This window comes from Scyliorhinus torazame, chromosome 23 (assembly GCF_047496885.1).
Source record: "Scyliorhinus torazame isolate Kashiwa2021f chromosome 23, sScyTor2.1, whole genome shotgun sequence".
Lineage (NCBI taxonomy): Eukaryota > Metazoa > Chordata > Chondrichthyes > Carcharhiniformes > Scyliorhinidae > Scyliorhinus > Scyliorhinus torazame.
In genome coordinates this window covers 82,398,562-82,414,333 of record NC_092729.1, presented here as the reverse complement: position 1 = coordinate 82,414,333, position 15,772 = coordinate 82,398,562, and the positions used below count along the sequence as shown (strand labels likewise).

General features: G+C 51.4%; 1 protein-coding gene across 5 annotated transcripts in view; it reads right to left on the bottom strand.

Annotated features, from left to right (window-relative positions):
• Positions 1-15,772, bottom strand: part of LOC140399634 (alpha-1B-glycoprotein-like) — a 149,254-nt gene that overhangs the window by 6,195 nt on the left and 127,287 nt on the right. For 2 of the 5 annotated variants that reach the window (XM_072489171.1, XM_072489174.1), the window contains one exon: positions 889-1,173. The exons of 2 other annotated variants lie outside the window; for them this stretch is intronic. In XM_072489171.1, the coding sequence (XP_072345272.1) occupies positions 889-1,173 (285 nt within the window). Of the gene's footprint in view, positions 1-518; positions 1,174-15,772 lie in introns of those variants that run through there. One more of the 5 variants, XM_072489172.1, reaches the window with a different exon arrangement.

Below are 15,772 nucleotides of genomic sequence, written 5' to 3'. Positions count from 1 at the left end.
GGTGGTGACGGTCTGGGACACGCTGTCTGGACGGGGTTAGAGCGCTCGGGTTAGCACTTGGCAATTTCTATGGTCGGCAGTTAGGGAGGCAAATGCAATGTTAGCATTCATGTCGAGAGGGCTCGAATATAAGGCCAGGGATGTACTTCTGAGGCTGCATAAGGCTCTGCTCAGGCCCCATTTGGAGCATTGGGAACAGTTTTGGGCCCCGTATCGAAGGAAGGACGTGCTGGGGCCTTGGAAAGGGGCCAGAGGGAGGTTCGCAAGAATGATCCCCGGGACGAAGAGCTTGTCGTACGAGGAAACGGTCGAGGACTCTGGGTCTGTACTCGCTGGGAGTTTAGAAGGACGAGGGGGGGATCTTATTGAAAGTTATAGGATACGTTCGGAGAAGGAGGGAGGGGGGAGGAAGTAGGGGAGAGAGGGAGGAGAGATAGATGGAGGGGAGAAAGGGAGGAAATGTGGAGCGAAAAAGAGGGTGTAGTAGTGATGCGCGATCAATTACACTCAAGGCGAAGTGATTCATAACTGAAGGCTTTAATCTACTAGAACTCTTCCCAGCAGCTTAGATACAGAAAGTGAAGGCTGCTGGGACGGCACTGGTTCTTATCCTCCGCCTCTCAGGGCGGAGCTACGTACAACAGCCAATGGTAGACTCCTGGGTCTAACCAATGGACATCAGCCTCTTATGTACCGCAATACCTGGTACTACCACAAGTAGGTTGAGAGGTGACGATGGGGACCTTTGAGTTCTTGAGGTGGATGTGGGATAGGATCTCTCGAGAGCTGGGAGAGGGGGGTGCGGGAGGGCTTGGGGGGGGGGGGGGTCACTGTTTAAAAATGCTGGACGGTTTGAGGCCCTCTGATGAGGCAGAGAGAGACACTCACCGATTTCCGTCACCCTCACTCCATCGCTGAGCGGAGATTGAAACCACCTCCCAGGGGTGTCCATGGCGTAACTGCACTGGTACACACCCGCCCTGTTGGACCCCAGGATTTGGACGATCGGGAAGCTGTGAGGCTCCCTGGTCATCGCTGGCTGCCCGTCCCGGAAGAAGGAGAAGTAGACGCGCGGCCCGTGCACGTCCCCCCGACAGGTCATCTGCAAACTCTGCCCCTTCCAGTAGATCCCCGTCCGTACGTTCATGGTCAGCTCTGGCTTCGAGAGAGGATCTGACAGGAAGGATAGAAAGGAGAGGGTGAGGCGTGTAGGAGGAATGACCAGGCCGGCTTCACAGGCCCCCCCCCCCCCTCACCCCACCCCCCAAGGTCGCTCCGAAAAAGGCAGCTCGAAAATCCCACCGGAGGCTTCAATCATCCGCACAGGGGCAATGAGACTCTGAGACGCGACACTCATGCACGTGCCCAGGCAATGACCATCTCCGACATGAGAGGATCTAACCATCACGCCCCCCCCCCTTGACATTCAATGGCATTCCCATCGATGAATCCCTCACCACCATCGACATCACAGGGGTGACCATTGATGAGTACCTGAACTGGACCCGTACGCTGCGGCAACCAGAGCAGGTCGGAGGCTGGGACTCCTGTGGAGAGTAATTCACCTCCGCCGCCACCCCCCCCCCCCCACCCCCCGCAAAGCCTGTCCACCATCCACACGGACACAGGTCATGAGTCTGACGGGACACTCCTCCATTCGCCTGGGTGAGCGCGGCTCCCGACGACACTCGAGAAGCTCAACACCGTCCCGGACGTGCCCCCCCCCACCCCCGCTCGATCGAGAGGCTAACCCCCCCCCCGCCATCGACATCCACTCCTCCACACACACCCACGACCACAGCGGCAGTCATCTGTACCGTCGACAAGATGCAACACAGCACCTTCCACACCCGCCACCTCTATCCCCTAGAGGGACAAGGGGAGTGGGCAGCAGACACATGGGAAACACCCACCTCCCCTCTGCGAGTCCGCGCCCTCCGAGCCCCACACAACCCATCCCGACTGCGAAGTGCATCGGCCACTGTCGTCAGACCGGTTAAGGGGGAGATTGAATCGAGACGTTCCAAATGGGGGAAGGGTTTGTGATGGGAGACGGGAGACAATGAGGAGAAGGTTAAGGGGGAGATTGAATCAAGGCATTCCGAATGGGGGAAGGGTTTGCGATGGGAGCCGGGAGTCAATGAGGAGAAGGTTAAGGGGGAGATTGAACTGAGACTTACAAATGCGGGAAGGGTTTGCGATGGGAGTCAATGAGGTGAAGGTTAAGGGGGAGATTGAATCGAGACGCTCCAAATGGGGGAAGGGTTTGCGATGGGAAATGGGAGTCAATGAGGAGAAGGTTAAGGGGGAGATTGAATCGAGACCTTCCAAATGGGGGAAGGGTTTGCGATGGGAGTCAATGAGGAGATGGCAAAGGGGAAGATTGAATTGAGACGTTACGAAAGGGGGAAGGGTTTGCGATGGGAGACAGGAGTCAATGAGGTGAAGGTTAAGGGCGAGATTGAATCGAGATGTTCCAAATGGGGGAAGGGTTTGCGATGGGAGACGGGAGTCAATGAGGAGAAGGTTAAGGGGGAGATTGAATCGAGACATTCCAAATGGGGGAAGGGTTTGCAATGGGAGATGTGAGTCAATGAGGAGAACGTTAAGGGGGAGATTGAATCGAGATGTTCCAAATGGGGGAAGGGTTTGCGATGGGAGACGGGAGTCAATGAGGAGAAGGTTAAGGGGGAGATTGAATCGAGATGTTGCAAATTGGGGAAGGGTTTGCGATGGGAGACGGGAGTCAATGAGGAGAACGTTAAGGGGGAGATTGGATCGAGACATTCCAAATGGGGGAAGGGTTTGCGATGGGAGACGGGAGTCAATGAGGAGAACGTTAAGGGGGAGATTGGATCGAGACATTCCAAATGGGGGAAGGGTTTGCGATGGGAGACGGGAGCCAATAAGGAGAAGGTAAAGGGGAGATTGAATTGAGACGTTCCAAATGGGGGAAGGGTTTGAGATAGGAGTTAATGAGGAGAAGGTTAAGGGGGAGATTGAATCGAGACGTTCCAAATGGGGAAGGGTTTGCAATGGGAGACAGGAGCCAATGAGGAGAAGGTTAAGGGGGAGATTGAATCGAGGCGTTTCGAATGGGGGAAGGGTTTGCGATGGGAGTCAATGAGGAGAAGGTTAAGGGAGAGATTGAATCGAGACGTTCCAAATGGGGGAAGGGATTGCGATGGGAGTCAATGAGGAGAAGGTTAAGGGGGAGATTGAATCGAGGCGTTTCGAATGGGGGAAGGGTTTGCGATGGGAGTCAATGAGGAGAAGGTTAAGGGGGAGATTCAATCGAGACGTTCCAAAAGGGGGAAGGGTTTGCGATTAGAGATAGGAGTCAATGAGGAGAAGGTTAAGGGGGAGATTGAATCAAGACGTTCCGAATGGGGGAAGGGTTTGCAATGGGAGATGTGTGTCAACGAGGAGAAGGTTAAGGGGGCGATTGAATCGAGACCTTCCAAATCGGGGAAGGGTTTGCAATGGGAGTCAGAGGAGACGGCTAAGGGGAAGATTGAATTGAGACGTTACGAAAGGGGGAAGGGTTTGCGATGGGAGACGGGAGTCAATGAGGAGAAGGTTAAGGGGGAGATTGAATCGAGGTGTTCCAAATGGGGGAAGGGTTTGCAATGGGAGACGTGAGTCAATGAGGAGAACGTTAAGGGGGAGATTGAATCGAGACGTTGCAAATTGGGGAAGGGTCTGCGATGGGAGACGGGAGTCAATGAGGAGAACGTTAAGGGGGAGATTGGATCGAGACATTCCAAATGGGGGAAGGGTTTGCGATGGGAGACGGGAGTCAATGAGGAGAAGGTTAAGGGGGAGATTGTATCGAGACGTTGCAAATTGGGGAAGGGTTTGCGATGGGAGTTAATGAGGAGAAGGTTAAGGGGGAGATTGAATTGAGACTTTCCAAATGGGGGAAGGGTTTGCGATGGGAGATGGGAGTCAATGAGGAGAAGGTAAAGGGGGAGATTGAATTGAGACGTTCCAAATGGGGGAAGGGTTTGCGATGGGAGATGGGAGGCAATGAGGAGAAGGTTAAGGGGGAGATTGAATTGAGACGTTCCAACTGGGGGAAGGGTTTGTGATGGGAGTTAATGAGGAGAAGGTTAAGGTGGAGATTGAATCGAGGCGTTCCAAATGGGGGAAGGGTTTGTGATGGGAGAAGGGAGTCAATGAGTAGAAGGTTAAGGGGGAGATTGAATCGAGACGTTCCAAATGGGGGAAGGGTTGGAAATGGGAGTCAATGAGGAGAAGGTTAAGGGGGAGATTGAACTGAGACTTACAAATGCAGGAAGCGTTTGCGATGAGAGTCAATGAGGAGAAGGTCAACAGGGGGATTGAATTGAGACGTTCCAAATGGGGGAAGGGTTTGCGATGGGAGATGGGAGTCAATGAGGAGAAGGTTAAGGGGGAGATTGAATCGAGACGTTCCAAATGGGGGAAGGGTTTGCGATGGGAGTCAATGAGAAGGTTAAGGGGGAGATTGAATCGAGGCGTTCCAAATGGGGGAAAGGTTTGCGATGGGAGATGGGAGTCAATGAGTAGAAGGTTAAGGGGGGAGATTGACTCGAGACATTCCAAATGGGGTAAAGGATTGCGATGGGAGATGGGAGTCAATGAGGAGAAGGTTAAGGGGGAGGTTGAATCGAGGCGTTCCAAATGGGGGAAGGGTTTGGGATGGGAGATGGGAGTCAATGAGGAGAAGGTTACGGGGGAGATTGAATCGAGGCCTTCCAAATGGGGGAATGGTTTGCGATGGGAGACGGGAGTCAATGAGTAGAAGGTTAAGGGGGAGATTGAATCGAGGCGTTCCAAACGGGGGAAGGGTTTGCGATGGGAGATGGGAGTCAAAGAGGAGAAGATTAAGGGGGAGATTGAATCCAGACATTCCAAATGGGGGAAGGGTTGGAGATGGGAGTCAATGAGGAGAAGGTTAAGGGGGAGATTGAACTGAGACTTACAAATGCGGGAAGCGTTTGCGATGGGAGATGGGAGTCAATGAGGAGAAGGTCAACAGGGAGATTGAATCGAGGCGTTCCAAAAGGGGGAAGGGTTTGCGATGGGAGATGGGAGTCAATGAGGAGAAGGTTAAGGGGGAGATAGAATCGGGGTATTCCAAATTGGGAAGGGTTTGCGATTGGAGATGGGAGTCAATGAGGAGAACGTTAAGGGGGAGATTGTATCGAGACGTTGCAAATTGGGGAAGGGTTTGCGATGTGAGTTAATGAGGAGAAGGTTAAGGGGGAGATCGAATTGAGACTTTCCAAATGCGGGAAGGGTTTGCGATGGGAGATGGGAGTCAATGAGGAGAAGGTAAACGGGGAGATTGAATTGAGACGTTCCAAATGGGGGAAGGGTTTGCGATGGGAGATGGGAGGCAATGAGGAGAAGGTTAAGGGGGAGATTGAATTGAGACGTTCCAACTGGGGCAAGGGTTTGTGATGGGAGTTAATGAGGAGAAGGTTAAGGGGGAGATTGAAACGAGGCGTTCCAAATGGGGGAATGGTTGGAAATGGGAGTCAATGAGGAGAAGGTTAAGGGGGAGATTGAATTGAAACGTTCCAAATGGGGGAAGGGTTTGTGATGGGAGATGGGAGTCAATGAGGAGAAGGTTAAGGGGGAGATTGAATCGAGAAGTTCCCAATGGGGGAAGGGTTTGCGATGGGAGATGGGGGTCAATGAGGAGAAGGTTGAGGGGGGATTGAATCGAGACGTTCCAAATGGGGGAAGGGTTTGCGATGGGAGACGGGAGTCAATGAGGAGAAGGTTAAGGGGGCGATTTAATCGAGAACTTCCAATGGGGGAAGGGTTTGCGATGGGAGATGGGAGTCAATGAGAAGAAGGTTAAGGGGGAGATTGAATCGAGGCGTTCCAAAAGGGAGAAGGGTTTGCGATGGGAGATGGGAGTCAATGAGGAGAAGGTTAAGGGGGAGATTGAATCGAGAAGTTCCCAATGGGGGAAGGGTTTGCGATGGGAGTCAATGAGGAGAAGGTTAAGGGGGAGATTGAATCGAGACGTTCCAAATGGGGGAAGGGTTTGAGATGGGAGATGGGAGTCAATGAGGAGAAGGTTAAGGGGGAGATTGAATCGAAATGTTCCAAATGGGGGAAGGGTTTGCGATGGGAGACGGGTGTCAATGAGGAGAAGGTTAAGGGGGAGATTGAATCGAGGCGTTCCAAATGGGGGAGGGGTTTGCGATGGGAGATGGGAGTCAATGAGGAGAAGGTTAAGGGGGAGATTGAACTGAGACTTACAAATGCGGGAAGCGTTTGCGATGGGAGATGGGAGTCAATGAGGAGACGGTCAACAGGGAGATTGAATCGAGGCGTTCCAAAAGGGGGAAGGGTTTGCGATTGGAGATAGGAGTCAATGAGGAGAAGGTTAAGGTGGAGATTGAATCAAGACGTTCCGAATGGGGGCAGGGTTTGCGATGGGAGATGGGAGTCAATGAGGAGAAGGTTAAGGGGGAGATTGAATCGAGACGTTCCCAATGGGGGAAGGGTTTGCGATGGGAGACGGGAGTCAGTGAGGAGAAGGTTAAGGGGGAGATTGAATCGAGGCGTTCCAAATGGGGGAAGGGTTTGCGATGGGAGATGGGAGTCAGTGAGGAGAAGGTTAAGGGGGAGATTGAATCGAGGCGTTCCAAATGGGGGAAGGGTTTGCGATGGGAGATGGGAGTCAGTGAGGAGAAGGTTAAGGGGGAGATTGAATCGAGACGTTCCGAATGGGGGAAGGATTTGCAAAGGGAGATGGGAGTCAATGAGGAGAAGGTTAAGGGGGAGAGTGAATCGAGGCGTTCCGAATGGGGGAAGGGTTTGCGATGGGAGTCAATGAGGAGAAGGTTAAGGGGGAGATTGAATCGAGATGTTCCAAATGGGGGAAGGGTTTGCGATGGGAGTCAATGAGGAGAAGGTTAAGGGGGAGATTGAATCGAGATGTTCCAAATGGGGGAAGGGTTTGCGATGGGAGACGGGTGTCAATGAGGAGAAGGTTAAGGGGGAGATTGAATCGAGGCGTTCCAAAAGGGGGAAGGGTTTGCGATGGGATTTAATGAGGAGAACGTTAAGGGGAGATTGAATTGAGACGTTCCAAATGAGGGAAGGGTTTGCGATGGGAGACGGGAGTCAATGAAGAGAAGGTGAAGGGGGTGATTGAAACGAGACTTTCCAAATGGGGAAAGGGTTTGCGATGGGAGTTAATGAGGAGAAGGTTAAGGGGAGATTGAATAGAGACGTTCCAAATGAGGGAAGGGTTTGCGATGGGAGATGGGAGTCAATGAGGAGAAGGTTAAGGGGGAGATTGAATTGAGACATTCCAAATGGGGGAAGGGATTGCGTTGGGAGACGGGAGTCAGTGAGGAGAAGGTGAAGGGGGTGATTGAAACGAGACTTTCCAAATGGGGGAAGGGTTTGCGATGGGAGTTAATGAGGACAAGGTTATGGGGAGATTGAATTGAGACGTTCCAAATGAGGGAAGGGTTTGCGATGGGAGATGGGAGTCAATGAAGAGAAGGTTAAGGGGGAGATTGAATCGAGGCGTTCCAAATGGGGGAAGGGTTTGCGATGGGAGATGGGAGTCAGTGAGGAGAAGGTGAAGGGGGTGATTGAAACGAGACTTTCCAAATGGGGGAAGGGTTTGCGATGGGAGTTAATGAGGACAAGGTTAAGGGGAGATTGAATTGAGACGTTCCAAATGAGGGAAGGGTTTGCGATGGGAGATGGGAGTCAATGAGGAGAAGGTTAAGGGGAGATTGAATTGAGACGTTCCAAATGGGGGAAGGGTTAGCGATGGGAGTTAATGAGGACAAGGTTAAGGGGAGATTGAATTGAGACGTTCCAAATGGGGGAAGGGTTTGCGATGGGAGTTAATGAGGACAAGGTTAAGGGGAGATTGAATTGAGATGTTCCGAATGGGGGAAGGGTTTGCGATGGGAGATGGGAGTCAATGAGGAGAAGGTTAAGGGGGAGATTGAATCGAGACGTTCCAAATGGGGGAAGTGTTTGCGATGGGAGTCAATGAGAAGGTTAAGGGGGAGATTGAATCGAGGCGTTCCAAATGGGGGAAGGGTTTGGGATGGGAGATGGGAGTCAATGAGGAGAAGGTTAAGGGGGAGATTGAATCGAGACGTTCACAATGGGGGAAGGGTTTGCGATGGGAGATGGGAATCAATGAGGAGAAGGTTGAGGGGGAGATTGAATCGAGGCGTTCCAAATGGGGGAAGGGTTTGCGATGGGAGACGGGAGTCAATGAGGAGAAGGTTAAGGGGGAGATTGAATCGAGGCGTTCCAAATGGGGGAAGGGTTTGCGATGGGAGATGGGAGTCAATGAGGAGAAGGTTAAGGGGGAGATTGAATCGAGTCGTTCCAAACGGGGGAAGGGTTTGCGATGGGAGATGGGAGTCAATGAGGAGAAGATTAAGGGGGAGATTGAATCCAGACATTCCAAATGGGGGAAGGGTTTGCGATGGGAGACGGGAGTCAATGAGGAGAAGGTTAAGGGGGCGATTTAATCGAGAACTTCCAATGGGGGAAGGGTTTGCGATGGGAGATGGGAGTCAATGAGAAGAAGGTTAAGGGGGAGATTGAATCGAGGCGTTCCAAAAGGGAGAAGGGTTTGCGATGGGAGATGGGAGTCAATGAGGAGAAGGTTAAGGGGGAGATTGAATCGAGAAGTTCCCAATGGGGGAAGGGTTTGCGATGGGAGTCAATGAGGAGAAGGTTAAGGGGGAGATTGAATCGAGACGTTCCAAATGGGGGAAGGGTTTGAGATGGGAGATGGGAGTCAATGAGGAGAAGGTTAAGGGGGAGATTGAATCGAAATGTTCCAAATGGGGGAAGGGTTTGCGATGGGAGACGGGTGTCAATGAGGAGAAGGTTAAGGGGGAGATTGAATCGAGGCGTTCCAAATGGGGGAGGGGTTTGCGATGGGAGATGGGAGTCAATGAGGAGAAGGTTAAGGGGGAGATTGAACTGAGACTTACAAATGCGGGAAGCGTTTGCGATGGGAGATGGGAGTCAATGAGGAGACGGTCAACAGGGAGATTGAATCGAGGCGTTCCAAAAGGGGGAAGGGTTTGCGATTGGAGATAGGAGTCAATGAGGAGAAGGTTAAGGTGGAGATTGAATCAAGACGTTCCGAATGGGGGCAGGGTTTGCGATGGGAGATGGGAGTCAATGAGGAGAAGGTTAAGGGGGAGATTGAATCGAGACGTTCCCAATGGGGGAAGGGTTTGCGATGGGAGACGGGAGTCAGTGAGGAGAAGGTTAAGGGGGAGATTGAATCGAGGCGTTCCAAATGGGGGAAGGGTTTGCGATGGGAGATGGGAGTCAGTGAGGAGAAGGTTAAGGGGGAGATTGAATCGAGGCGTTCCAAATGGGGGAAGGGTTTGCGATGGGAGATGGGAGTCAGTGAGGAGAAGGTTAAGGGGGAGATTGAATCGAGACGTTCCGAATGGGGGAAGGATTTGCAAAGGGAGATGGGAGTCAATGAGGAGAAGGTTAAGGGGGAGAGTGAATCGAGGCGTTCCGAATGGGGGAAGGGTTTGCGATGGGAGTCAATGAGGAGAAGGTTAAGGGGGAGATTGAATCGAGATGTTCCAAATGGGGGAAGGGTTTGCGATGGGAGTCAATGAGGAGAAGGTTAAGGGGGAGATTGAATCGAGATGTTCCAAATGGGGGAAGGGTTTGCGATGGGAGACGGGTGTCAATGAGGAGAAGGTTAAGGGGGAGATTGAATCGAGGCGTTCCAAAAGGGGGAAGGGTTTGCGATGGGATTTAATGAGGAGAACGTTAAGGGGAGATTGAATTGAGACGTTCCAAATGAGGGAAGGGTTTGCGATGGGAGACGGGAGTCAATGAAGAGAAGGTGAAGGGGGTGATTGAAACGAGACTTTCCAAATGGGGAAAGGGTTTGCGATGGGAGTTAATGAGGAGAAGGTTAAGGGGAGATTGAATAGAGACGTTCCAAATGAGGGAAGGGTTTGCGATGGGAGATGGGAGTCAATGAGGAGAAGGTTAAGGGGGAGATTGAATTGAGACATTCCAAATGGGGGAAGGGATTGCGTTGGGAGACGGGAGTCAGTGAGGAGAAGGTGAAGGGGGTGATTGAAACGAGACTTTCCAAATGGGGGAAGGGTTTGCGATGGGAGTTAATGAGGACAAGGTTATGGGGAGATTGAATTGAGACGTTCCAAATGAGGGAAGGGTTTGCGATGGGAGATGGGAGTCAATGAAGAGAAGGTTAAGGGGGAGATTGAATCGAGGCGTTCCAAATGGGGGAAGGGTTTGCGATGGGAGATGGGAGTCAGTGAGGAGAAGGTGAAGGGGGTGATTGAAACGAGACTTTCCAAATGGGGGAAGGGTTTGCGATGGGAGTTAATGAGGACAAGGTTAAGGGGAGATTGAATTGAGACGTTCCAAATGAGGGAAGGGTTTGCGATGGGAGATGGGAGTCAATGAGGAGAAGGTTAAGGGGAGATTGAATTGAGACGTTCCAAATGGGGGAAGGGTTAGCGATGGGAGTTAATGAGGACAAGGTTAAGGGGAGATTGAATTGAGACGTTCCAAATGGGGGAAGGGTTTGCGATGGGAGTTAATGAGGACAAGGTTAAGGGGAGATTGAATTGAGATGTTCCGAATGGGGGAAGGGTTTGCGATGGGAGATGGGAGTCAATGAGGAGAAGGTTAAGGGGGAGATTGAATCGAGACGTTCCAAATGGGGGAAGTGTTTGCGATGGGAGTCAATGAGAAGGTTAAGGGGGAGATTGAATCGAGGCGTTCCAAATGGGGGAAGGGTTTGGGATGGGAGTTGGGAGTCAATGAGGAGAAGGTTAAGGGGGAGATTGAATCGAGACGTTCACAATGGGGGAAGGGTTTGCGATGGGAGATGGGAATCAATGAGGAGAAGGTTGAGGGGGAGATTGAATCGAGGCGTTCCAAATGGGGGAAGGGTTTGCGATGGGAGACGGGAGTCAATGAGGAGAAGGTTAAGGGGGAGATTGAATCGAGGCGTTCCAAATGGGGGAAGGGTTTGCGATGGGAGATGGGAGTCAATGAGGAGAAGGTTAAGGGGGAGATTGAATCGAGTCGTTCCAAACGGGGGAAGGGTTTGCGATGGGAGATGGGAGTCAATGAGGAGAAGATTAAGGGGGAGATTGAATCCAGACATTCCAAATGGGGGAAGGGTTGGAGATGGGAGTCAATGAGGAGAAGGTTAAGGGGGAGATTGAACTGAGACTTACAAATGCAGGAAGCGTTTGCGATGGGAGATGGGAGTCAATGAGGAGAAGGTCAACAGGGAGATTGAATCGAGGCGTTCCAAAAGGGGGAAGGGTTTGCGATGGGAGATGGGAGTCAATGAGGAGAAGGTTAAGGGGGAGATTGAATCGAGAAGTTCCCAATGGGGGAAGGGTTTGCGATGGGAGATGGGGGTCAATGAGGAGAAGGTTGAGGGGGGATTGAATCGAGACGTTCCAAATGGGGGAGGGGTTTGCGATGGGAGATGGGAGTCAATGAGGAGAAGGTTTAGGGGGAGATTGAACTGAGACTTACAAATGCGGGAAGCGTTTGCGATGGGAGATGGGAGTCAATGAGGAGACGGTCAACAGGGAGATTGAATCGAGGCGTTCCAAAAGGGGGAATGGTTTGCGATTGGAGATAGGAGTCAATGAGGAGAAGGTTAAGGTGGAGATTGAATCAAGACGTTCCGAATGGGGGCAGGGTTTGCGATGGGAGATGTGTGTCAATGAGGAGAAGGTTAAGGGGGAGATTGAATCGAGACGTTCCCAATGGGGGAAGGGTTTGCGATGGGAGACGGGAGTCAGTGAGGAGAAGGTTAAGGGGGAGATTGAATCGAGGCGTTCCAAATGGGGGAAGGGTTTGCGATGGGAGATGGGAGTCAGTGAGGAGAAGGTTAAGGGGGAGATTGAATCGAGGCGTTCCAAATGGGGGAAGGGTTTGCGATGGGAGATGGGAGTCAGTGAGGAGAAGGTTAAGGGGGAGATTGAATCGAGACGTTCCGAATGGGGGAAGGATTTGCAAAGGGAGATGGGAGTCAATGAGGAGAAGGTTAAGGGGGAGAGTGAATCGAGGCGTTCCGAATGGGGGAAGGGTTTGCGATGGGAGTCAATGAGGAGAAGGTTAAGGGGGAGATTGAATCGAGATGTTCCAAATGGGGGAAGGGTTTGCGATGGGAGTCAATGAGGAGAAGGTTAAGGGGGAGATTGAATCGAGATGTTCCAAATGGGGGAAGGGTTTGCGATGGGAGACGGGTGTCAATGAGGAGAAGGTTAAGGGGGAGATTGAATCGAGGCGTTCCAAAAGGGGGAAGGGTTTGCGATGGGATTTAATGAGGAGAAGGTTAAGGGGAGATTGAATTGAGACGTTCCAAATGAGGGAAGGGTTTGCGATGGGAGACGGGAGTCAATGAAGAGAAGGTGAAGGGGGTGATTGAAACGAGACTTTCCAAATGGGGAAAGGGTTTGCGATGGGAGTTAATGAGGAGAAGGTTAAGGGGAGATTGAATAGAGACGTTCCAAATGAGGGAAGGGTTTGCGATGGGAGATGGGAGTCAATGAGGAGAAGGTTAAGGGGGAGATTGAATTGAGACATTCCAAATGGGGGAAGGGATTGCGTTGGGAGACGGGAGTCAGTGAGGAGAAGGTGAAGGGGGTGATTGAAACGAGACTTTCCAAATGGGGGAAGGGTTTGCGATGGGAGTTAATGAGGACAAGGTTATGGGGAGATTGAATTGAGACGTTCCAAATGAGGGAAGGGTTTGCGATGGGAGATGGGAGTCAATGAAGAGAAGGTTAAGGGGGAGATTGAATCGAGGCGTTCCAAATGGGGGAAGGGTTTGCGATGGGAGATGGGAGTCAGTGAGGAGAAGGTGAAGGGGGTGATTGAAACGAGACTTTCCAAATGGGGGAAGGGTTTGCGATGGGAGTTAATGAGGACAAGGTTAAGGGGAGATTGAATTGAGACGTTCCAAATGAGGGAAGGGTTTGCGATGGGAGATGGGAGTCAATGAGGAGAAGGTTAAGGGGAGATTGAATTGAGACGTTCCAAATGGGGGAAGGGTTAGCGATGGGAGTTAATGAGGACAAGGTTAAGGGGAGATTGAATTGAGACGTTGAATTGAGACGGGAAGGGTTTGCGTTGGGAGACGGGAGTCAATGAGGAGAAGGTTAAGGGGGAGATTGAATCGAGACTTACAAATGCGGGAAGGGTTTGCGATGGGAAATGGGAGTCAGTGAGAAGGTTAATGGGGAAATTGAATAGAGACTTACAAATGGGAGAAGTGTTTGCGATGGGAGTCAATGAGGAGAAGGTTGAGGGGGAGATTGAATCGAGGCGTTCCAAATGGGGGAAGGGTTTGCGATGGGGGTCAATGAGGAGAAGGTTCAGGGGGAGATTGAATTGAGACGTTCCAAATGGGGGAAGGGTTTGCGATGGGGGTTAATGAGGAGAAGGTTAAGGGGGAGATTGAATCGAGAAGTTCCAAATGGGGGAAGGGTTTGCGATGGGAGACGGGAGTCAATGAGAGAAGGTTAAGGGGGAGATTGAATCGAGATGTTCCGATTGGGGGAAGGGTTTGCGTTGGGAGACGGGAGTTAATGAGGAGAAGGTTAAAGGGGAGATTGAATCGAGACGTTCCAAATGGGGGAAGGGTTTGCGATGGGAGATGGTAGTCATTGAGGAGAAGGTTAAGGGGGAGATTGAATCGAGACTTGCAAATGCGGGAAGCGTTTGCGATGGGAAATGTGAGTCAATGAGGAGAAGGTTAAGGGGGAAATTGAATAGAGACTTACAAATGGGGGAAGGGTTTGCGATGGGAGTCAATGAGGAGAAGGTTAAGGGGGAGATTGAATCAAGACGTTCCGAATGGGGGAAGGGTTTGCGATGGGAGTTAATGAGGAGAAGGTTAAGGGGGAGATTGAATCGAGACGTTCCAAATGGGGGAAGGCTTTGCGATGGGAGACGGGAGTCAATGAGGAGAAGGTTATGGAGGAGATTGAATCGAGATGGTCCAAATGCGGGAAGGGTTTGCGATGGGAGATGGGAGTCAATGAGGAGAAGGTTAAGGGGGAGATTGAATAGAGACTTACAAATGGGAGAAGGGTTTGCGATGGGAGATGGGAGTCAATGAGGAGAAGGTTAAGGGGGAGATTGAATCAAGACGTTACGAATGGGGGAAGGGTTTGCGATGGGGGTCAATGAGGAGAAGGTTATGGAGGAGATTGAATCGAGATGGTCCAAAAGGGGGAGGGGTTTGCAATGGGAGATGGGAGTCAATGAGGAGAAGGTTAAGGGGGAGATTGAATCGACACGTTCCAAATGGTGGAAGGGTTTGCGATGGGAGTCAATGAGGAGAAGGTTAAGGGGGAGATTAAATCGAGACGTTGCAAATTGGGGATGGGTTTGCGATGGGAGACGGGAGTCAATGTGGAGAAGGTTCAGGGGGAGATTGAATCGAGATGTTGCAAATTGGGGAAGGGTTTGCGATAGGACTTAATGAGGAGAAGGTAAAGGGGGAGATTGAATCGAGGTGTTCCGAATGGGGGAAGGGTTTGCGATGGGAGATGGGAGTCAATGAGGAGAAGGTTAATGGAGAGATTGAATCGAGACGTTCCAAATGGGGGAAGGGTTGGAGATGGGAGATGGGAGTCAATGAGGAGAAGGTTAAGGGGGAGATTGAATCGAGGTGTTCCAAATGGGGTAAGAGTTTGCGATGGGAGATCGGAGTCATTGAGGAGACGGTTAAGGGGGAGATTGAATCAAGATGTTCCGAACGGGGGAAGGGTTTGCGATGGGAGATGTGTGTCAATGAGGAGAAGGTTAAGGGGGAGATTGAATCGAGACCTTCCAAATGGAGGACGGGTTTGTGATGGGAGTCAATGAGGAGATGGCTAAGGGGAAGATTGAATTGAGACGTTACGAAAGGGGGAAGTGTTTGCGATGGGAGACGGGAGTCAATGAGGTGAAGGTTCAGGGCGAGATTGAATAGAGATGTTCCAAATGGGGGACGGGTTTGCGATGGAAGACGGGTGTCAATGAGGAGAAGGTTAAGGGGGAGATTGAATCGAGACGTTCCCAATGGGGAAGGGTTTGCGATGGGAGATGGGAGTCAATGAGGAGAAGGTTAAGGGGGAGATTGAATCGAGACGTTCCAAATGGGGGAAGGGTTTGCGATGGGAGACGGGAGTCAATGAGGAGAAGGTTAAGGGGGAGATTGAATCGAGACGTTCCAAATGGGGGAAGGGTTTGCGATGGGAGATGGGAGTCAATTAGGAGAAGGTTAAGGGGGAGATTGAATCGCGACGTTCCAAATGGGGGAAGGGTTTGCGATGGGAGTCAATGAGGAGAAGGTTAAGGGGGAGATTGAATCGAGATGTTCCAAATGGGGGAAGGGTTTGCGATGGGAGACGGGTGTCAATGAGGAGAAGGTTAAGGGGGAGATTGAATCGAGATGTTCCCAATGGGGGAAGGGTTTGCGATGGGAGTCAATGAGGAGAAGGTTAAGGGGCAGATTGAATCGAGACGTTCCAAATGGGGGAAGGGTTTGCGATGGGAGATGGGAGTCAGTGAGGAGAAGGTTAAGGGGGTGATTGAATCGAGACGTTCCGAATGGGGGAAGGGTTTGCGATGGGCGTCAATGAGGAGAAGGTTAAGGGGGAGATTGAATCGAGACATTGCAAATGGAGGAAAGGTTTGCGATGGGAGATGGTAGTCAATGAGGAGAAGGTTAAGGGGGAGATTGAATCGAGAC